This window comes from Juglans regia, chromosome 1 (assembly GCF_001411555.2).
Source record: "Juglans regia cultivar Chandler chromosome 1, Walnut 2.0, whole genome shotgun sequence".
NCBI lineage: Eukaryota > Viridiplantae > Streptophyta > Magnoliopsida > Fagales > Juglandaceae > Juglans > Juglans regia.
In genome coordinates, this window is record NC_049901.1 from 15,785,624 (window position 1) to 15,807,096 (window position 21,473).

The 21,473-nt window shown below is 35.9% G+C and overlaps 3 protein-coding genes across 5 annotated transcripts; all 3 read right to left on the reverse strand.

Annotated features, from left to right (window-relative positions):
• Positions 1–744: 744 nt before the first annotated feature.
• LOC108982316 (ankyrin repeat and SAM domain-containing protein 6-like) lies at positions 745–6,178 on the reverse strand. Of its 2 annotated transcripts, XM_035684347.1 has the most exons (6): positions 5,850–6,178; positions 4,579–4,640; positions 4,205–4,470; positions 2,600–2,674; positions 2,424–2,486; positions 745–1,146 (listed from the first exon to the last, which is right to left on the reverse strand). In XM_035684347.1, exons 1-6 carry the CDS (start codon positions 5,957–5,959, stop codon positions 1,102–1,104), a joined length of 621 nt encoding a protein of 206 aa, XP_035540240.1. In that variant the 5' UTR covers positions 5,960–6,178; the 3' UTR covers positions 745–1,101. The 2 variants fall into 2 exon arrangements, with proteins under 2 accessions (XP_035540240.1, XP_035540242.1); XM_035684349.1 differs by lacking the exon at positions 2,600–2,674 and having other exon boundaries at positions 5,850–6,170.
• A 3,718-nt stretch (positions 6,179–9,896) lies between these two features.
• LOC109011125 (G-type lectin S-receptor-like serine/threonine-protein kinase CES101) lies at positions 9,897–13,756 on the reverse strand. 2 transcript variants are annotated; one of them, XM_018992197.2, is made up of 8 exons: positions 12,382–13,756; positions 12,191–12,295; positions 11,910–12,115; positions 11,455–11,665; positions 11,242–11,367; positions 10,814–10,925; positions 10,589–10,739; positions 9,897–10,462 (listed from the first exon to the last, which is right to left on the reverse strand). In XM_018992197.2, the coding sequence occupies exons 1-8, from the start codon at positions 13,568–13,570 to the stop codon at positions 10,157–10,159; spliced, it is 2,406 nt and encodes an 801-aa protein (XP_018847742.1). In that variant the 5' UTR covers positions 13,571–13,756; the 3' UTR covers positions 9,897–10,156. The 2 variants fall into 2 exon arrangements, with proteins under 2 accessions (XP_018847742.1, XP_018847741.1); XM_018992196.2 differs by having other exon boundaries at positions 12,191–12,298.
• Positions 13,757–17,543: 3,787 nt separating this feature from the next.
• LOC109011127 (G-type lectin S-receptor-like serine/threonine-protein kinase CES101) lies at positions 17,544–21,143 on the reverse strand. Its single transcript, XM_035691756.1, has 7 exons — positions 19,680–21,143; positions 19,496–19,540; positions 19,227–19,411; positions 18,819–19,029; positions 18,491–18,728; positions 18,260–18,410; positions 17,544–18,061 (listed from the first exon to the last, which is right to left on the reverse strand). The coding sequence occupies exons 1-7, from the start codon at positions 20,854–20,856 to the stop codon at positions 17,750–17,752; spliced, it is 2,319 nt and encodes a 772-aa protein (XP_035547649.1). The 5' UTR covers positions 20,857–21,143; the 3' UTR covers positions 17,544–17,749.
• Positions 21,144–21,473: the final 330 nt, after the last annotated feature.

Here is a 21,473-nt window from a genome sequence, read left to right on the forward strand (position 1 = left end):
AATACTACTTAACGGTGTTGATTTGTCTGGGTTGGCAGTAGCCTATAAGTTGTGAAAAACTTGATCTAAGGATTTCTTGTTACACAAGAAGAGAAATGACAAAAGGGTAAAAAATTATGCCGAAACAATTGGAACCCAATAATTTTTTTCATTGGGGTTAACGGATGTGTTGTGAAATTTTGTGTCTATGAATTTTAACAGGAGTGTCTCATCCGACAAATAAAATAATAGAAAAAAGAAAAATTAAAGTTTCAAATATAGAGCTGAGCACAAGTCCGCAATGAGGTATCAGGAACAACCTTTATACAAGTAATACTATAAATACTAGGAATTCTAGGTGCTATCCGTTTCTTTTCGAATTAATCTATTCAAACCAGATAAAAAAGAATTAGAGAAGATGAAGATCCAGTGGGATATTATACCCAAATCCCAATTATAGTTGAGGATTGCGTCATTGTTTACTCTTCGTCTTTTTCATTTGAATAAAATCACGAGATTTTGACAAAAAAGAAAAGAAAAGAAAATGAGCTGCACTCGTATCAATGTTCATTGTTTACTGTTCCCCCCGATTACACCACCTTAAAAAAGTTAAAAGTTCATTGCTCTTTTGCGTAGCAATAAGTAAGAACCGAATCTAAGATCACAACGACATCAATAGAACCATATGTTTCAAGTAATTCTCGGATGTCTTCTATAGAATAAGCAGCAACAGCAAAATATACTATATAAGGATGTTGCGGATGCTACTAAACATTTAAGCCAATTTGATCACAGTCACTTGATGTGCCTGACAAGGGTTGTACGAAGTTGACAATTCTACCCTTTGTTCGTAAAAAAAGAAAAAATAAAGAAAAATCCGAAAACAAAATAGCTTCATCAAATAAACCAGTAAATTCATTACATTAGAGACTCTACCTCTGCTGAAGGAGTTCATCACCAACGATGATTAAGCCATTATCAGCCATCCAACCAGTAAAAGGGGGTACAAAAAAAAAACTAAAAAAGAACAATAGAAGAGTTCACATGCAGCCTGTTAACATGCAAGTGTGCCTGATGCACGAATAGATCCGGCAAACAATCTGCTTGCTCCCCTCCCATATGTCAGGCTCTTGATTCCAATTCTAACAGTATCTTCTTTCTTGGACCCTGAAACCACCAACATAAACCCCAAAACACTTACTAGTGTATTATATAGTAACCAAAGGTTGCAGGTCCCACTACACGCCCAACTTTGGGGTGGGCTATATGGTCTAGCATAATATAGCTTGCCCAAAGTCCGTGAGTAAATTTTTGCAGTAAAATCTATAATACAGCTATTTCTCTTAAGAAAGTTATTAATCCATGGAATAGTGTTAAGATGGGTCTGGAATGGGGAAACCCCCTATCCTTACCATCCCTAACACATAGCTCTAAAGCAAGTATTTAGAAAACCAATTGACCATCTTTTCAAACAACTTGGGAAACTATTAACCAATTCTCAATAAAGAAGAAAGTTAACACATTGAGAAAGAAAGAAGTTTGAACATGTACAGACATCAAGATTAATTCATAAATGTAGGACTTTAGAAAATCCAGCACTATAGTGAGATTTCTTGATGAGTTCTCCACTGGGATTTGATATGAAAGGGTTAGGAATGGCTAGGCATGAAAAAGATTGGGTCTTCGCGACCTTTGTGCTATTCAATCAGAAATCATGCTTATTTACTGGAAACTGGTTAGCCTAGGCAATAGCACTTAGGTTTCCAAAGCAATCATACCTAGGAAGGGGAAGGAAATAACTAATTAAAAGCTTGCAAAGCCACTGAAAATTTTTATTGAACTTTTTTTTTTTATAAATAAATGAATTTTTTTTATTAAACTTTACTCTGTATTACAAATTTAAGAATGCCTTTGTATTTGCTCTTTCAAGACCTTTTCCTACACAGGCTAGGATTTACAAGGACAAAGAAAAAGTACCCTAGAAATATTTTAAACCCAGCTGGAAATACTCGCAAAAAATAAAAACTGAGAATAAAAGACACCACAATATATAAAATAAGGTCTAGTCCAATTCTGGAACAGCCCATTCCAAAAAATATGGAACCTAATTACAAATGTGGGTTGAAATTTGGTGTTCTTTTGAACAATTTTCAGAAGTTGGACTTCCCGCTCTTGAACAAAGATGATGGAGTGGGAGGAGAAACTAATCCCACTTTATATGTATGAAAGAAATTCCAAAAACCCAAAGTCAGCAAATAGAATACAGATATTTATTTGTCTACTTCCTATATACCAAGGTTGTGCCCTATATTGCGCTATTCTTCTTAATGCATTACTTAGAGAGAGAGAGAGAGAGAGAGAGAACTCTTAAGATACTGCTAAAGACAAACAAAAAACAAGCAAGATGAAATACACATGTAGTGCCCAAGTCTCATTGGGTTTACCATTGGTATTCCTAAAGCCTTGAGGTCATCGTCAGTCATGTGCAATAGAGCAGTCATATCAACCTGTGGAAACCAAAGGAGGTCCAAAAGTTAAGGCACCAGAAATTAAAGATGCAAAACAGAAAAGAAAGTACACAATTTTGCAATACAAAGGAAGAAGCAAAACAGTTCCATACTTCCTCTGCTTGAAAAGTAATGAGATACTTTTCTAGACCCAAAGAGTGCAGAAATTCATCCACTAATGTACCAGCCTGCACCAAAAGTAGCAGGACTCAGAAACTATAACAATCTGATATAGTGTATTTATCCATGTATGGGTGGTTTACTGGACGACTAATTCATTTCAATTGTTCAGGTCAAGAAAAAGAAAATATTTTTAGTTGGAACTCCAGGTGCAAAGATAGTCCTAATAGCTCTCCACTTTTAACAGGCTTGATCCCAAGATTCTTATTTTCAAGCAAAGAGATGTGTTTCAACCATCAAAGCTAAATTCATAAGGAAACTTGCATGGCATACTGGTGACAAATGTCTTGTTTCTCAATTCCTTTTTAAATTATTTGAACCATTGGAAAGCCCCACCTTATGTGCTACCTAATTGGAGAACACCCACTGCTTACCATGATAATAGTATGATTTTATTGAAAATTTCTCCGGTATAACCCAAACATGTACCATGACAAATTATTTTAAAATAAACATATTTCAAGGGAAATACAATGCTGAGTGAGTAAAATAAATTCCTGATCATAGTCAAAGCGCTATTTTCCCTCTAAATAGTATAATACACTATGCAAGCACTAGTCTGTTGGTATGATTATTTTCCCTCATAATTACGTTTTTCTTCAAGTTAGATATTAATAGAATTGACATTTTTAGTTGCTAGTATGATAGGTAATGACACAACCTGCCCCCTCTTTAGTCCAACACAGTCATTGGATAACAGCAAAACCAAATTTTTATTTCAGAAGCGGGATTTCATCAATTTTGTTTTAACAGTGACAAGAACCTTTCTTTGATCAGACTCTTTTTAACAAGTTCTTTGCTCAGACTGTTAGCAATAACGTTTGCAATGCAAGCTAGGTTTGATATGTGAACCATTCACCCATAACATTTCTTTTTGAAGTGAGGGTTCTATTGTTCTTCTCTAACTAATGAATTTCATCACACCACTCCACAGGTGACTATGATAACAAACAAACTGAAACTAACATATTCTCCTTCAAGTCCCACACTTTTTTCACTGTAAAAATTTTCAACAGGGAATCCCGAAGACCATCCACACGCACATGTCTTTTACCTGGTTAAATCCCAGGCCCATGTAACATGTCCCCATCACAGTGTAAAGTTGTAAACTGCTTCTCTCCCTTCTCTTATCTTTTTCTTGTCTATAGATACAGCTACATTCGTTACCACTCCATAAATCGGTCCGAACCCTTTTATTCTACTCTACATTATCTGATATAACTTAAAGCATACTATTGAAGTTAGCAAGCAACCCCAGCATAATTCAGTCCCATTTAGAAATTTTTTTAAAGCAAGCCCCAGTGAAACATGCACAATTACATGATGTCAAATCAGATACTTCTTAATTAGAAAAACTATCAACCACCAAACCCATAAGATGATAAGAAACAGTGTCTGTCGTGAAAGAGTTCAGATAAAACTGTCACCTAAACTGAAATAATAAAACCAAAACCAAACCCAAACCCAATGCCAATACATTAATCTTCTCCACAGATTGATTAAAAGGAAAGAAAACGAGAAAGAGGATGGATTCATGCCTTTTGTGGAGCTTTTTTTCGAGAAGCGGGGTTTGTGGCCTTTTTGGCCTGTGGTGCAGGGGCTTCAACAGCTACACTTTTCCTGGCTGGTCCAGAAACTTCCAGTTTTGGCTTTGAGGGATCAGTGTGCACTGGTTGTGTATTAATCGGGCCAGAGAGCTTTTCACGTAGATCCCTAACACCTGAATGAGGCCCACTTTGAGAAGCTTGTTGAAGACTTTTCCTTTGGAGCTTTAAACGGAGATCTCGAGCCCCAACCGTGTGATCTTCACAAGCCATTAGAACCAGTCAAAACCACATAAAGAAGATTTAAGTGATATCCCACGATAAGCAAGCTTTCGTTGCATGTCATGGCATCAGAGAGAGTTCCATACTTGAAATATGGGGCCCATCATCATTATAAAGATCATGTTCCCACTTGTCATCTTGCCTCTGCCTGCAAAAGGTGTGCCATTGACTCGATTATTGATATCTTTGGCCTCAGAAATCAGGAGAATTCAATCATATAGGGAAAAAAAAAAAAAAACAGAAGACCATAATGGAAGGGGAATTAACTAAAAACTAATTGCCACTTGATGAACCAGAAAGTAAGTTGACACTACCATGCAATAGAAAAAACTTCGCAATCCCTCTCTAAACCAGAAATAAATAAACATAAAGGAAACCAGCGGCATACAAGACACAATCCTAGAGAGCTTACACACAAATCCTCTAGAACGTCCAGGGAAAAGGTAAAAAACATCATCTGTTAAGAATATTTGTAAGGCTTGATTTGCAATACCAGATAGGTAGTTTCTAACTAAACATGGAACCTTTATGTCAGGATTCCAACATCTCATATAGATTATTCTGACAACCTCATGGATAGCAAAGGTGCATAAATGTAGTGTTAGGCCTTCACCAGATTGCCTCTCACCGCTCCAATCTTGGAAACAATGGCATTGCCAACAAAAGACCTCTCTCTCTCTCTCTCTCTCTCTCTCTCTCTCCTGCTTGTGAGCAGACTAAAACAGAAAAGCATTTTAATAAGGATTTTGACTAATGAAAAAGTCATTGTTTCGATTAAATCCGCATATAATAGCCAGCATCGGAAACATTATCAGAGCCAATCACAGGAACCCTAGGATTTTGGTATTACAAAAAATATGCAAAATAAAAGCCATAAAAATCTGTTTTTATCATAAAATAAAGACTACTTGATTGAATTTTGATTCAGAGGAACGAAAGCATGGGGCAGAAATAAGAACGACAACGCCCACATGAAAGGAATTGCTAAGCAGATAAAACTCATATTAGTATGAATGCAAGGAACCAAAGATACTACAGCCATAGAGTTTTCTCTAAGTAAAATACCCATTGAGATTTGAGCTCATGTATAAACCCGGAGCAAACTATGCCTCCAATGCAAACAACGCAAAAGGTTCCCAATAAGCACCGAAGAAGTAAAACCCCAAAATGATTAAACAAAGATCACAAAATTCACACTCACTAGCAATCCGAACCAGCGCGAATCTAAACGCCGTTAAACAGTCAAACTATCTGGTAAAATAAGCTGTTAATGAAATAAAAGGGACGATTTCTAATTGAGAGTTTCCGCAAAGTTGCTTTTATGTGGAAACAAGGAAACTAAGGAGAAGAAGCGAACCTCTTTCCAGTGATACTGACATGTCGGCGCCGAGCATCACCAATGGAGGTCCCATTCAGCCGATCTTGTACTGACCTCTTGCCTTCAGCCTCCACTCGATCAGCATACATCTTCTTATACCTTACTAATTAAATACCAAACAAGAAAGTACTATCCGCAGCCCTAATTGAGGATAGAAGAACAAGAATCTGCTGGAAGCGGAGGATTTGAAATCCTAGAGAGGAATAAAACCCTAATTAACCACTTCTTTTGAGAGGGAATAGCTTTGTTTGGGATTCCAGGGGGTGAGAAAAATCTGTCGAAAAAGATTGGTTCGAGTCGTTTTGCATCTCTTTTGTTTTTTTTCATTTGTAATTATAGTGGTCGAATATTTTAAATAATTTCATAAATTAATAATTCAAAAGAAAATTCACATAATCACATCAACTAATAAAATTGTAGAGGATGAATAATATTTTTCTGCTTTCCTATCTTAATAAGAGATTGCGAAGGAGGAAGGCTCGAAGTAGCGGTGAAAAAAAAAATCGGTGAACCGGTAAATTGGATTAGATTGGTGAGTTTGGTCCGATATCAAGTTTGGTTTGGTTTGATAGCGGTTTCATTTTTTTTAAATCGGTCAAAAGTGGTTTAATTCTTATTTTTCTTTTTTTAACGTTGGATTAGATTGATTTATATATATATTTCTTAATTTTTTATATTGTATAAAATATTATATATAATTTTTAAATATAATATATATAATTATATATTAAATAATTTTGTATTATATAATAAATTATTAATTAATATAATATTAAATTTTAAAATCTTATATCACTATAATCTATAATATAATTATAATATATTATAATATATCGAAAATATTAGACCGAACCGGATCGAAATCGATAAAATGAAAAGTACTAATTTAAGAATATAACTGATGCAGTATTAATTATTCAAATTTCAAAACTGATATATATCGATTCAATTTTAAAATATGTCTAAAATGAGATCCGTTACACATTAGCTCCAAGGTCAAAGAGTTTAAAACCGAATAAATTCATTTATTAGATTTTTCCCGTATGAGGTGTACACTGATTTTATCATGGTGTCGGTGTCACGCATAATAATATGTCATTTCTTTATATGATCATATATCACACATAATAATATTTAATAATTTTTACTTGGTGCCTTGTGACAAATATATAAAATTCTTACAAATTTGTTTTCATAACTTTTTTTGAAGAGTAAAGACTTTTTTACAATTTTTATACAATTATATATTAAATTTGAGGTTATTTAAGTAAAGTGATGTTACTTTATAAATTATTTTATAAAAATATTCATCATTTTATAAGAATTCTTATTCATTTAGGAATTAGAATATCCATTCCACCAACAAAATATGTCTTAATAAAATATTAAGAATTAGAATTTCCATTCCACGAACCAAATATATCATAAAATAAAAAGATAAATGAAAGAAAAGCTGAGAGAAAAGGAGGGTGATATGGATACTTTAGGGATCGGAACAGGTTGGCTTTTCTTTGGGCCCAACTGCATCTTCTTCCCTTTCTGATTGAAACAGATTGTAATTTAAAGTTGAGAGATTGTATTTCACACATTCATAATACAAGTACCACTAGCTTTGGCAGCTGTTCATAACTAGCATTTACATTAATTTGATGTAAATAATGCTTTCATTTATGGAGAATTGGATGAGGAAGTATATATGCAAGTACCACTAGGTTTTACCAAGCGAGGAGATAGACAACTTTGCAAATTAAACAAATCCTTATATGGATTGAAACAAGCTTTCAGATAGTGGTTTCCAAAATTCACGAGAACCTTGCTTGGCTATGGATTTACCTAGTCAAAATCAAATTATTCTTTGTTTACAAAGTCCTACTCTTCTACATTCATTGTCCTTCTTGTTTATGTGAATGAAATTGCCATTGTCTGTAATGATTTTAACTTTGTGAATTCTATAAAAATATTTATGCAATCCAAGTTCAAGCTCAAGGATCTTGGACATCTCAAATATTTTCTTGGTCTTGAAGTAGCTAGATCCATTGTTTTTATTTTCATTTGTCAGTGCAAATACACATTGTAAATTCTTTCTGATTCCGGTTTGTTAGCTTCCAATCCCTCTATATTTCCAATGGAGCATAATTTAAATCTCTAACAATCAGATGGAGATTTGATTTCAAATCCCAAGTCTTACATGAGGATTATAGACATATTGTTTTACTTGACTACTACCAAGCCTGACATAGCTAACTTAGTTAATACTCTGAGTCAATTTCTTGTTTGGCCACGCCAACCTCATTTAACTGTAGTTCATAGGGTGCTGAGGTATCTTAAGTCCACACTTAAAAAAGGTCTTTTTTTCCCCTGTTCATTTAAGTTACAACTACGGGTTTTCTATGATTCGGATTGAGTTAGTTGTCCTGAAACTCATCGATCAATAACTGACTTTTGTATTTTTATTAGAGAATCTCTAGTTCCTAAATACAAGAAGCATGTCATTGTGTCTTGTACATCAGCAGAAGTCGAATACAGATCTCGTGACATCAACTTGTTGTGAGCTGTTATGGCTTTCAACTCTGTTTAAGGATTTATCAGCTAAGATCTTGTCTTTTTTTTTTTTTTTTTTTTAAGAGTCAGGCCCACATGTCCAATAATGGCTCCTCCCCAAATTTTATTAAAAGAACCCTCACTTTTGGTGGAGGAATACCGTGGTAAACAATCAATAAATCAATATGCCAACACCCATAAAACCCAAAAAACAAACCTCTTACTAAAAAAAACAAACTAAAACAACCAGGACTATTTCCGCCTCAAGTACGGGAAATTATTTTTGTCAAGCCTTAAAAGACCTCTTGCCTCCCTTGGTAAGTCAAGCACCGAAAGATACGTTGTATTGCACCCCATTGCGCCACGCTTCGCCAAGCTATCAGCCACAGCATTACTTTCTCTGAAAATATGTCTACAGGTAAATGTAATATCATCAAGGTAACTCAAAATCTCCTCCCAGAAATCCTCAAGATACCACAATCCACACCGTCTAGATGCTATCCATTCAACACTGATTTTTGAATTCATTTCAATCTCAAGATAATTGATCCCCAGTTGTCTAGCATTTCTCAAACCATACAACAAGCCCATAACCTCAGCATATGTATTAGTATGAGATCCAATAGAGGCACAAAAACCCAACTTGAGACTACCCCCATGATCCCTTATAACTCCCCCCACACCTAAAATCCCCGGGTTACCCATTGAGCAACCATCCACATTAAGTTTACACCAACCATTTTTTGATCTAACCCATCTCACAATTTTATCCTTTTGAACACCAACTCTAGGAGAAGGAATATTTAAAGATTTTAATAAAACAACATCACTTTTACTAATACCACTTTTTTTCTTTAAATTTCAAAGCCACCCAAGACAACCAATATTTAAGATCTTGTCTCTTTACTTGCTCTTTTGTGACAACAAAGGTGCCCTTTACATTTCTGCCAACCCGATCTTTCACGAACACACGAAGCACATAGATATTGATTGTCATCTAGTTTGGTATTTGGTTTAATCTGGACATATCAAGACTCTACATGTTTATTCCTCTACCCAACTGGCTGACGTCCTTACTAAATGCATCTCCATAAGATGGGTGTAATTAACATATACACTCCATTTTGAGGGGAGTATTATCAACCTTGTACATATATACGTATAATTATTCTAGAATATTCTCCATCTGTTGTATTACTTGGCAGCGCAGTCGATTATTCTCTCACATGTGTATATAAACAGTTTTTTGTATTCATACTTTTTACACATGATAATATCAAATACAGTAATTCAACTTTACTTTCTTGATTCTAGAACAGTTCAGAACTCTCCAGTGCCACTTTTAGATAGTTTTTTACACATTATTCTTGTTTGAACGGGCCATATAATCCTAAGCCTATCATATCATTTATTTCACAAAATATAGATGGTGTTATTGTGAAGTTTTGAACCTATGTTCTCACAATCAACATTATCTTTACCAAATCCAAGTATTGAATTTCACAATTTACAATAAATATAATATATCCTCTCCAGTACTCTTGTCAACCATGAAAGAGTCAAGAACGAAAATACATATGTGCATGTATGGCTTCATTTCCCAAAGTGTTTCGAGCCATATCAATTTAATAACAAAAACTATACACTAAAGAAAAATAAAAGGTACGATGGCAGTGTCAAAATCAATTATTCTCTTCCTTCAGCCCATATGTATCTTCAATCGTGTCTGTTTGAGGTTTCCATCTTCATCGGGGATCAATCTCCGAAATCGTTATCCTTGCAGAGCAACTTCCTTTTTCATCACTGGTTGAAATTGCCCCTGACAATTTTCTTTGAGTAGAAAATACTGCTCGATTTGGAATAGGAAGAGGCAGAGTTTCATTGGCAAGCATAGAAACAACATCAGACATGGTAGGCCTATCTGCTGCATAATCTTGTACGCACAAGAGACCCACATGAATGTATCTCAAGATTTGGTTATCAGAATCGGAATCAGAAAGAGTTGAGTCTTTCAGATCCAAACCTCTGCCTTTTGCCCATAATTCCCAAGTCTGCACTCAACCCATGTTTCAAAATTTGCAGATAAGTTAGTTGTATTTATTTGGTCATTTAGAACCCAAGAAAACAGTACCCCAAACAAACCAAAAAGATAAGAGATTCAGATTCAGACAACTCACATATCCTACTAAGTTCCCTGTGTTTTCAGGATCAAAAGCACCTTTATTCTTGCGGCCACTCACAATCTCTAGCATCAAAACTCCAAAACTGTAGACATCTGACTTCTCTGAAAACTTGCCCTGCATTGCATATTCGGGTGACATATAGCCACTGAAGCCAATAACAAAGATTTTTAGCCTTTTGAGGATAAAGTAGTTGCATAAAACAAGTGAATGTTTGCTTACTATGTTCCAACTACTCTTTGTGTCTTAGCATCAGCTTCATCCCGCTCAAAAACTCTCGCCAGGCCAAAATCCGATATTTTTGGGTTCATGTCAGCATCAAGCAGGATGTTACCTGTTAGAGAAAAGAAAATAATTTGATAAAACAATGTTATAGTGAGATGTTCTTCTAAAATTTTTGTTAACATAATTTTTATCTATCCAACAATTTGGGTTTCCTTTAAATAATTTGTCTATTTGCATAAAAGCACGAGATCATGTGATTTACTTTACTTTACTATAAAATGTACTTTATAATACGACGGATCATATTAAGTCACGTAATTTATAAATTTATTTTTTTAAAATTCATTTGTGGATAAAGTATTTCTATTATTTAAAATGACCAAAATAAATAACATTATCAGTTTATTAATACAATCAAACATTACCTGCTTTCAAATCTCTATGAATAATTCTTAGTCTAGAATATCTATGCAAATATAGAATCCCTTGAGCAATGCCTTCAATGATGTTACAACGTCGCTTCCAATCCAAAAGCTCCCTTTTCTTTGGATCTATATTGTTTTGAATAAACAATTAGGCACATCATTGAAATACAGTTATTTTATGAACTGAAGAAAAAGAAAGAGGGCATGGCCAACCAAAGAGGAAAAAGTCCAAGCTTTTGTTTGGCATATATTCATAGATCAACATCTTCTCATCTTCTTTAACGCAATAACCCAAAAGTCTAACGAGATTAGTGTGTTGGAGTCTTGCAATTAGTACAAGCTCATTCTTGAACTCCACCAGTCCTTGTCCGGAACGCCTCGAAAGTCTCTTAACGGCTATCTCTTGCCCATCGGGTAGTCTTCCCTATATAGTATTAATTTATAAAAGGGTACTAATCAAGCTTTTAAATTTGTTAACAAAAGCATAATGGAAAGAGAAGTGCTTTAACCACAAAAAGATTTCATAAAAGTAAATTCACAAACTAATATGCCTTAACGTGGTAGGTTATATTGTAAAGTAGATCTAACGTCTCATATGAAGTATATAAATTTGTGAATTTATGGTTATAGCACTTCTCGGAAAATATGTATGGTTTAAGAAGTCTTACCTTGTAAACAGGACCAAAACCACCTTGTCCAAGTTTATTTTCAGTGGAAAAGTTGTCAGTTGCAGCCACAATGGATTGAAAACTGAGTACCTTCAAATCATGGCCTCTCTTCTCTGCATCGTTGCTAATCTCATTTGTGTCTCCAGATCTCCTTGAACTCGTCAATTCATTCAATGTTGCTGCTTCCCGATTTCTTTCCAGGTCCCCTGTTCCGCAGAAGATTCATTCATTATCTTGCTCAACAAATCAATTGCTGTTATCTTGAGAAGCTAAGAACTTACAATGGAGCTTCTTCCTCAAAAACCATAAGAATATGATTATAGCTGGAACAGGCACTAGTCCTACTATGATCCATATCCACCATATCTTCTTTCTTCTGGGCTCCTCTACTAATCAAAACCTTATATAGAGTCAGCTAAAAAGGAAACAAAAATGCCTCTGAATCAACAAGTTGGGTGTGGGGAAGTCTTACCAGGTTCTGAAATATCAGTCAGAACGAAGAAATCTTCTAGATTGCTAGCTTTATCTTCTGCAAACTCACCACCAAAGAACCGACATCCGGTTTCAATGTCTTGAAGTGTACAAAAACCATCACAGGAACAATCGTTCCAGCATCGATCCCAACAATCATAAACACTGATGCTCGAGTTCTCATCCAAACGAGGTGATGATGAAACAAAATAACCCTTTCGCTTCTGAAACGTTTTACTGCTATTCCTGCAAATGGGTGAACTCCGCTGCACGCACCCTGGAGCGGAGGAATCACTAAAACACAGACCAAAGCTAACAAAAGGAGAATCTAGAAAATCCATAAGAGCTCCACCTGAGGTCAAGATCCACCTCGAAATACGCCCATCCAGAACAGAATAACTGAAATAGCTCTCATTCTCATTAGTGACATAACTAAAGTTGTAAATGCCAGCATCTGAAGAAATGGAGCCAAAATTCGCAAAGTAAGAATTGCTCCCAACCCCACTAAGCCAATACATATCCCCTCGGTGTCTGATGGCCAACTGTCTCATTCCGTTTGCTGTAAGGTTCCATTCAAGAGAAAAGCCTCCAGGGGCAGGGTTTTCCCTTGCCAACCACGAAGTAAGTGTCCATCTTTTCCCTGTTTTATAGCTGATGCCGAGTTTCATCCCAGGCAAAAGTGTGTTTGTCGGATAATCAAAGCTTTCCCATAAGATCCTCTTGGTAGATCCATCAGGATTCAACTCTTTCACCACTAAGTTGCCCGAGTTCTCGAGAGCAGCGATCGAGTTCGGTGCTGTTTTGTTAGCATTCAAGGGAATTGGACTCCCTCCATCATGCAGAATCTTCAACAGGCCGTCTCCATCCATTGTTAGATTTCCTTGACCAACTGATATAGGTGTGTCTGGGTTTGCAATCCATAACCGGTGGTTGAGCGTATCATTTGTGTACCATGTTCCCAAGTAATTACCAACGGGATTGCTGAGGTTGAAAAAGCCAAGCTGAAATCTCCCGTCTGCTGAAACCAACTGCTGCGAGTAACCAAGAACTTCCCCAGGTTTGATGGCGTCTTTCTGTGCATGAGAAAACTGTAGCCCTCCAAGGCACCAACATGACAAAGTGATCAAGACATATATTGCGGTTGGAAGCTGGGATTTCTGGCTAACCAATATTGCCGAAATAGATTTCATCTTTGGTACTGCTAATTCATGCTAGCTGCTTAAAGACGATGTCTACACGAGACGTTTCACTTTGAATATTGCACTTGGTAAAGAGAAGAAGAAGCTGCAACTGTAACGTACGTGTACACTGCATCTTCTATTCATTTTTCAGGGTCGATGACATACTGTAAATCATGGCTGGCTGACTTGACATGTCAAATCATTACATAGCATGCCAAAATTGAAAATCATCTACTTATTTGAACATTTTCTACAGTTCCTGCACGGGGCAGGAAATTGATCATAAGATTGCCATGCAGATCAGAGAATGATAGCTAGGATGAGTTTTTGTTTGCCATGCACCTTCATTACCACATAACATTAACATCAATAATAACAAAATATATAATGTTTTGATATTTTCCAGGGCAGGCAAGCGTCTTCCCTTCACGTGGTCAAGGATATTGCTTTGCTGACATATTCATACACATCAAGTCTATGGCTGGCCGTTAATGCTTCCAAAGATTTATTTCTTAGAATTCAACAATATGAACAAATGTCAACGTCTAATATTTTTTCATCCGCATTGATTTTCGACGGCACATGCAATTTTTCAAAGGGAGTCGATGATTTTTGATCGACAGCATCATCTTATAGTTTGGAGATTATTCCAATACTTTCTTATGGATTTTCTCCTCCGATTGGCTAAAAACAGATCTTCTTGTTAAAATATTAGATTGATTAGTTTTTTTTTTTTGGAGGGGTTTGGATTCTATCATGATAACCCACTTAATTATGTGTACTTTAAGCGCTTAACAAATTACGAGTTTGACTTGGAATTTAAGAAGGGAAAAAGAATAAAGAAATCATAGAAAAGTTGTGATGAAACTCAAACTCGTAACGCAATTTAAAAAAAAACTGGTCACCGGCCAACATGAAATTATGCTTAATTATATCAACTTGATTTTTCTTTTTTCTTTTTTTTTTTAGTGGAAATTAAAGAAGAAAGAAAGAACCAAAAAAAAAAAAAAACTCCCAATCTTTTTAGATAGCATCGGCCCCATTATCTCACTTGAAGATTAACCGAATTTTGAATCCTGCACCCTGTCAATTCCTACGATTATTAATCAATGGTCCGTCGGGAAGTAGTGGGAAGGAAAATGTCTTTTAAAAATTCAGTATTGATATTTTATGTAACTAATTAATGGTCATTTAAATAATATGAAGAGTGTAAGAAATAGGTAATTAAGTGATCAATGATGACATATAAAACCCGACATTCACATGCAAAAATTTCTAAATACCTAAAAAGAAGAAGAAATTTTGAACAAATAAAAAATATATGCAAAATGATTGATACAGTTGGTGAACAGTGGGTTTTCCGCTTGTAAATATCCCATCTCTGTAAGAGCATCTTCATTGACTTGGTCAAAGTTGAAGGACGGCTAAAATTTAAATAATCTGTGTTAAAAAGACCCCACATTAGATTGGGCATCTCTAAAACAATTTAGATTTCAGCTACATGAGTGATTCACCAAATATAGCTAACCACAATTGCTTAATCAAACATTAAAATATTAGTTTCTCACTCCAAGCAAACAAATTACATTAATTAGAATATAATTAACATTTGACATTTAGAATATAATTATTATGAACATTTAATAATACTTTTTTAATATTAATTTAATTAGAATATAATTATTATTAACATTTAATTGGTAGAACTACAAAATGTAATAAAAATAAATTTAATTAATTAATTATTAAAATAATAATATTTTATTATTATATAGAGAGTAAATGGATAATTCAATGTGATGATTGAATTTAAATGGAATAGACAAATGTAAATTCATGTGATATTAGCTAAAATTTAAATATGCATTTGGCTAATCCAACGAGAATATTCTAAAAAGTATTAAAAAAAAATCTATCAAACACATTTTATAATTTTTAAAATAGATGGATACAATTTTCGGACCTCATAATGTTAAGTGATGTATGTGAATAAAGTGAGCTCTAATATTAATTATATTGAAGTCCATATGAAGGCAACTATATCTATAAGTTTTAAAAATACATTTAAATTAAAACATTATAAATGTAGAAAATTGTATGTGAGAAACTCTAAATATTCAATGTGTATTGACAATATACAGGGTTGGCCTATTTATACTGTAATAAGGCATGCATAATAAAAGAAATCACTACAAGAAAAGGTTCTATTGCGGCAATTTTATTATCGTTGCAAATAAAATCGTCTCAATAAGCTGTCTTTATTTGCAACAAATTTGATATCACCACTCACTTTTTACCTCAACTAGCACCCGGTCAATTTAATTTGTTTTTTGCAGCGATTTTACCACATATGGCGACGAAATGAATCGTCGTAATAGTAAATAATGTGTTGCATTGGGGGGAAAGTATATATTAATATGCCTCAAGACCTGTGATTGGTTCCGAGTTTCATTATCTACATTATTAATTTGTTGAACTGATTATAGTTATAAAATATTCATATATTTAATTGTTTGCTTACTTTAAATGTTAGTTTCTTGGGTGCCGGAAGAATCTTTGGTATGCACAGGTGGGGGAAAAGGAATATTGTGAATAACATATTACAACTAACATATTAATAATAGAATTGCTCTAGATTGCCATGCCAGCTTTATCCTCTACAAAATGATCACTACTATAGAATCGGCATCCAGTCCCATTATTGCGAAGTGTCGCATAACCAACACATGAACAATCAGTAGTACTCCAGCATCGATCCATGCAATCAAATAAGTTGACGCCCAAGTTCTCATCCAAATGAGGTGACGATGAAATAAAATAACCCCTACGCTGGCTGCTCAAACTTTTTTTGACTGCTATTTCAGCAATTGGGTGAATTCTGCTGCACACACCCTTGAGCGGAGGAATAACGAAAACACATGATACTGCTGACAAAAGTATGCTTTGGAAAATCATTAAGTTGCCCATCTGAGGTCAAGACCAACCTTGAAATACGCATACCCGGAGCAGAATAACTGAAATAGCTCTCATTCTTATTAGAGACATAATTGAAATAGCTCTCATTCTCGAGAGTAGCAATCGAGTTTGGTGCTGTTTTGTTAGCATTCAATGGAATTGGACTCCCTCCATTGTGCATAATCTTCAACAGGCCATTGTAGGAATTAATAGATTTCATTTTGGTGCAAATCCTGCTGCTTAATGATATTCGTTGGTCGAGATAGAGGAGAAGAAATTGCTGTGCTGTTTCGCGCCTACGTATTTGAACGTGTCTACTTATTTAAGAAATATGCTTTGCATTTTGATCTGCACCGGTATATAGGACTTTACAATAACTTAATAAGCACATGTAACGTCGACGTTCCAAAGCTACTTATTTGAAATGTCTACTTATTTAAATAATTACATGATTATCATGCATTAATAATTAATTGTCTAAAATTTCAGTCATTCTAAAATGAAATAAAAAAATAGAAAAAATAGAAAAAAAAAATATTTTCCCACTCCCTCAAATATATACTATTGACCACCCGATCGATGAAGACTCGAACCTAACAACCCCGCTTTAGGAGATGACGGAGACCTTACTCGGCGTCTCGAGTCTTGACCCATCAGTATCATGCTAATCTAATCCTAACGTCTTTGACCCTAAAAAGTTCGGATAGGACTATATATCTATCTTTTGCCTGCAAGGCAAATGCCAAATAACGAAAAACTAATAATCTTTTGTCTTCAAAACATTTTTTAAGATTTGTGTCAATAAGAGCAATAAATATATATATATAGAAAAGCTTCCTTTGACCGTTAATGTGTTAGTAGTTCCTACTACTCTGTCTCCCTGTGTTTTTTTATCTAATAGGCAATGAATGAGTCAAGAAGGAAGCCCCAACTGCACAATGCTCAATCAACATAACCATTTCGAGACAGTACGTTTAGAGTCAAATGAATATCAAGAAACCAATACAGATTTTAACATAAATAAAAATTCAAGAAAGATGCCAATTGTATATCTCTGATGCATGGCTACAACAATTTGCATAAACAATTCGCCCTTCTTCTTTTCTTCTGATAAAAAATCACATGAACAATATTCTTATTGCACATAACAAGAAGCTCCAAAAGGGTCTTACTAGAACACAGGAAACTTTTCTTTCACACTATAATGTATCTCATAGGTTGATGTTTCCATCCTTACCGGGGATCCATCTCGGAAATGGTCATAGTGGCTGAAGCAGAAAAACATTCGTTTTCTCCGCCGAGTAAACCTGCCACCGTCAACTGTCTTTGAGTGGAAAATGCAGCTTGCTTTGGAATAGGAAGAGGAAGATATTCATTGGTAAGCATAGAAATAACATCAGACATGGTAGGCCTATCCACTGCAAACTCTTGTACGCACAAGAGACCCACATGGATGCATCTTAAGATTTGGTGCTCAGAATGGGATTCAACCAGAGTTGAGTCCATTAGCTCCAAGCCTTTGCCTTCTCTCCATAATTCCCAAGCCTGTAACCAACCCAAGTTTCACAGCTTAAATATAGTCCAATTTGATTATTCGGGACCCTCGGGTACACAGGAAGCATAAAGATAGTATACGAGGTAAAATTTTAAGGAATAGCAACTTATATCCAAGACCACTTTGATCATTTTATTTAGAGTAAAAAACAAAGCAAGAAAGGAAAAATTGAGGCTTAGCGTCCTTACATATCCCACTAAGCTCAGGTGATGTTCAGGATGATAAATGCCAGTGCTCTTCTGCCCGCTCACAATCTCCAACATCAGAACTCCAAAACTGTACACATCTGACTTCTCTGAAAAATTACCTCTCAGGGCATACTCCGGTGACATATAACCACTACAACCAAAAACATCAATGAAAATCAGCCTTAGATCAGGACAAAGTGCTGACACACAAAATTGTACATATTTACGTACCGTGTTCCCACTACTGTCTTTGTAAATTCGTCAGCAGCATTCCGGCCAAAAACTCTGGCCATGCCAAAATCTGATATTTTGGGGTTCATATCGTTATCAAGCAGGATGTTGCTCGCTTTCAAATCTCTATGAATAATTCTTAGTCTAGAATATTTATGCAAATAAAGAAGCCCTTGAGCAATGCCTTCAATGATGTTACGACGTCGCTTCCAATCCAAAAGCTCCCTTTTCTTTGGATCTATAAATTATTGTACAGACAATAAATACACAGTAGAGAGACAACTAAAAGACAAATTGAACCAAAGAAAAAGATAAGAACATGGCGAACCAAAAAGAAAGAAGTCCAAGCTTTTATTGGGCATATATTCATAGATCAATATCTTTTCATCTCCTGTAACACAACAACCCAAAAGTCTAACGAGATTCACGTGTTGGAGTTTTGCAATGAGTATAAGCTCATTCTTGAACTCCACCAATCCTTGTTCGGAACTTCTCGAAAGTCTCTTAACAGCTATCTCTTGCCCCTCAGGTAATTTTCCCTAAATTAATATCAGGATGAACTTTGTTAGAATAAAAGTTAAATAATTAAATACACTTCCTTTGATCAGCTTAAACTTACAAGGATAATTGATTATTTGTACCAAAACAAAGGTTCTGAGTTCGAATGTTGATTCCCCTACATTTCACTAAATTGAAGAGTTTAAGATTTCGAGACAATGGGTCGACAAAGCCTTACTTTGTATACAGGACCAAAGCCACCTTGTCCTAGTTTATTTTCGGAGCTAAAATTGTCCGTAGCAGCGACTATGGAAGGAAAACTGAATACTTCCACATCATGACCTTTCTTCCCATCATTGCTAGCCTCTTTTGTGTCTCCAAACAGTAAAGCAATTTCAACTTCCTGATTGCTTTCTTGATCTCCTGTTGCAGAATTGATTCATATATAGTTAAATCTGGCTTTATATATGAATTAAATCATACTCTTTCAGCAGCTAAAATACTTACGTCGTAGTTTTTTCTTCGTCCAAAAGCATAAGCATCCCAAGATCACTACAGCAAGAGCAGCCACTACAGTTACAATGATCCATATCCACCATCGTTTTGCTAAAAAGAAACAAAAGTCTCATCTCATTAATTCACTAGTCTAGTCTGTTGTTCAGTCGCGGAGAAGGAGAGGAAAGTGTCTTACTAGTTTTCGGCGTAATAAGAACATAAATCTGTTGAGGATTGATGCCGTTTTCCACATCCACAAATTGACCGCTGTATAATAGGCATCCAGTTCCAGTAGATGAATTTGTTTGAAAACCAACGCAGGAACAACTGCTCCAGCATTTAGTCCAACAATCACTAATACTGGTGTTCCAATTGTAGTCCCATTCAGACACTCCTTCTGGAAATCGAACCTTTCGCTGTTCAAATTTTTGACTGCTAGTCCTGCAAGAGGTTGAAGTCTGCTGTACACAACCGGGTTCCGAGGAGTAACCGAAACACATACCACTTCTCACATAAATAGGTTTTGGATAATCTGTAAGCATCCCATCTGAGCTCAAGACGAGCCTCGAAATTCTCCCGTCAGGAACAGAATAAAGGAAGTAACTCTCGTTCTCATTAAAAATATAGCTAAAATTGTAGTAGACATAATCTGAAGTCATCTGATCAACAATATTCTGAAAGTCGGATTTACTCCCAACCCCGCTGAGCCAGTACATATTCCCTCTGTGTCTCATTACCAATTGTCCCGTCCCGTTGACAGGACTCCATTCGAGAGAAAAGCCTCCGGGGGCGGCGACTTGTTCGGATAGCCACGAAGTAAGTATCCATTCTTTCCCTGCTTTATGGTCGATGCCTAGTTTCATACCAGGCAGAAGTGTGTCTGTCGGATAATCAAAGCTTTCCCATAAGACCCTTTTGGTAGACCCATCAGGATTCAACTCTTTCACGATGAAGTTTCCCGAGTTATCTAGAGTAGCGCTTGAGTTTGGTGCTGTTTGTTTAGAATTCAACGGAATTGTACTCCCTCCATTATTCACATTAATTCTCAATTGGCCGTCTGCCTCCATTGTGAGATTTGCTGTACTGACAGATATAGGGCTGTCTCGGTTCGCAACCCATAATTTGGTGTGGTAGTCATCTTTGGAGTACCATATTCCCAAATAGCCGACATCCGAAACATCCAGACTGCTGAAGCTGAAAAAGCCTAGTCGAAATCTCCCATCGGCCGAAACCAGCTGGTCCGGGTAACGAAGCGCCTCGCCAGGTTTGAGGGTGGATTTCGTATGTGCATGAGAAAGTTGTTCCCCCCCAAGGCACCACCATGACAAAATGAAGAGAAACTCCATAGTCAGAAGGGATTTCGTGCTAGCCATGTTTTCGGAATGAAAAACTCTATATGCAGTCGATGCGTGCAGTCGGGACGCAATCGTCTGACAGCTTTGTCCCACTTTCTTCTTTTCTTACTCCCTCTCTCTCCCCTTCTTTTTCCTCAGCAGATGGCCTGTTCTTTCTCTCACCGAGTCTCACCGAATGCACTGAGTCCCACTTTCTCTCTATGGAGTTGTCTCCATTTTGTGCTAGCAATAAGTACTTCATGCAACTAAGGAACCCGATCTTGAGGGAGACGCATTCTACAGATCCACCGTTGTCCACAAACCACAACTAGTGACAAGCTCAAGCCTCCCCCTAGTCACCAGCACAGCCTTACTTCAACCACCCAGCAATGGTATGATTTACTCAGAATCAAGAACTATGGAGATTAAGTGGTTGGATGAGAGGATGAGAGAAGCGAGAAAGAGAAAGCGAACGATGGTCGTGAGGTTGACGTGAAAGAGCAAGCGTTGCTCCTCTTTTTTGCTTAATGGTCGTTGGTAGTTGAAACTCTGTTATTTAAAATGCTCCAAGCTTATTTGATCTAGAGTCTTCCCACTAAGTTGTCCGACAAATTCCACACTAGAAGTTTAGAATGCTTGAAAATTTAGGTCTAGTT

What these genes read in the sequence shown, in the direction of transcription:
- LOC108982316 (XM_035684347.1), bottom strand. Translation starts at nt 5,959, where the DNA reads ATGTATGCTGATCGAGTGGAGGCTGAAGGCAAGAGGTCAGTACAAGAT. An exon ending in TGATGGGCCCCATATTTCAA is followed by an intron (nt 4,471 to 4,578) that starts GTATGGAACTCT and finishes TGGCTTGTGAAG; the next exon opens with ATCACACGGTTGGGGCTCGA. An exon ending in GAAAAAAAGCTCCACAAAAG is followed by an intron (nt 2,675 to 4,204) that starts GCATGAATCCAT and finishes CTTTTGGTGCAG; the next exon opens with GCTGGTACATTAGTGGATGA.
- LOC109011125 (XM_018992196.2), bottom strand. Translation starts at nt 13,570, where the DNA reads ATGAAATCTATTTCGGCAATATTGGTTAGCCAGAAATCCCAGCTTCCA. An exon ending in TTTGAGGAAGAAGCTCCATT is followed by an intron (nt 12,116 to 12,190) that starts GTAAGTTCTTAG and finishes TCTGCGGAACAG; the next exon opens with GGGACCTGGAAAGAAATCGG. An exon ending in CTTGGACTTTTTCCTCTTTG is followed by an intron (nt 11,368 to 11,454) that starts GTTGGCCATGCC and finishes AAAACAATATAG; the next exon opens with ATCCAAAGAAAAGGGAGCTT.
- LOC109011127 (XM_035691756.1), bottom strand. Translation starts at nt 20,856, where the DNA reads ATGGCTAGCACGAAATCCCTTCTGACTATGGAGTTTCTCTTCATTTTG. An exon ending in TCTTATTACGCCGAAAACTA is followed by an intron (nt 19,541 to 19,679) that starts GTAAGACACTTT and finishes CTCTTGCTGTAG; the next exon opens with TGATCTTGGGATGCTTATGC. An exon ending in GACGAAGAAAAAACTACGAC is followed by an intron (nt 19,412 to 19,495) that starts GTAAGTATTTTA and finishes ATTCTGCAACAG; the next exon opens with GAGATCAAGAAAGCAATCAG.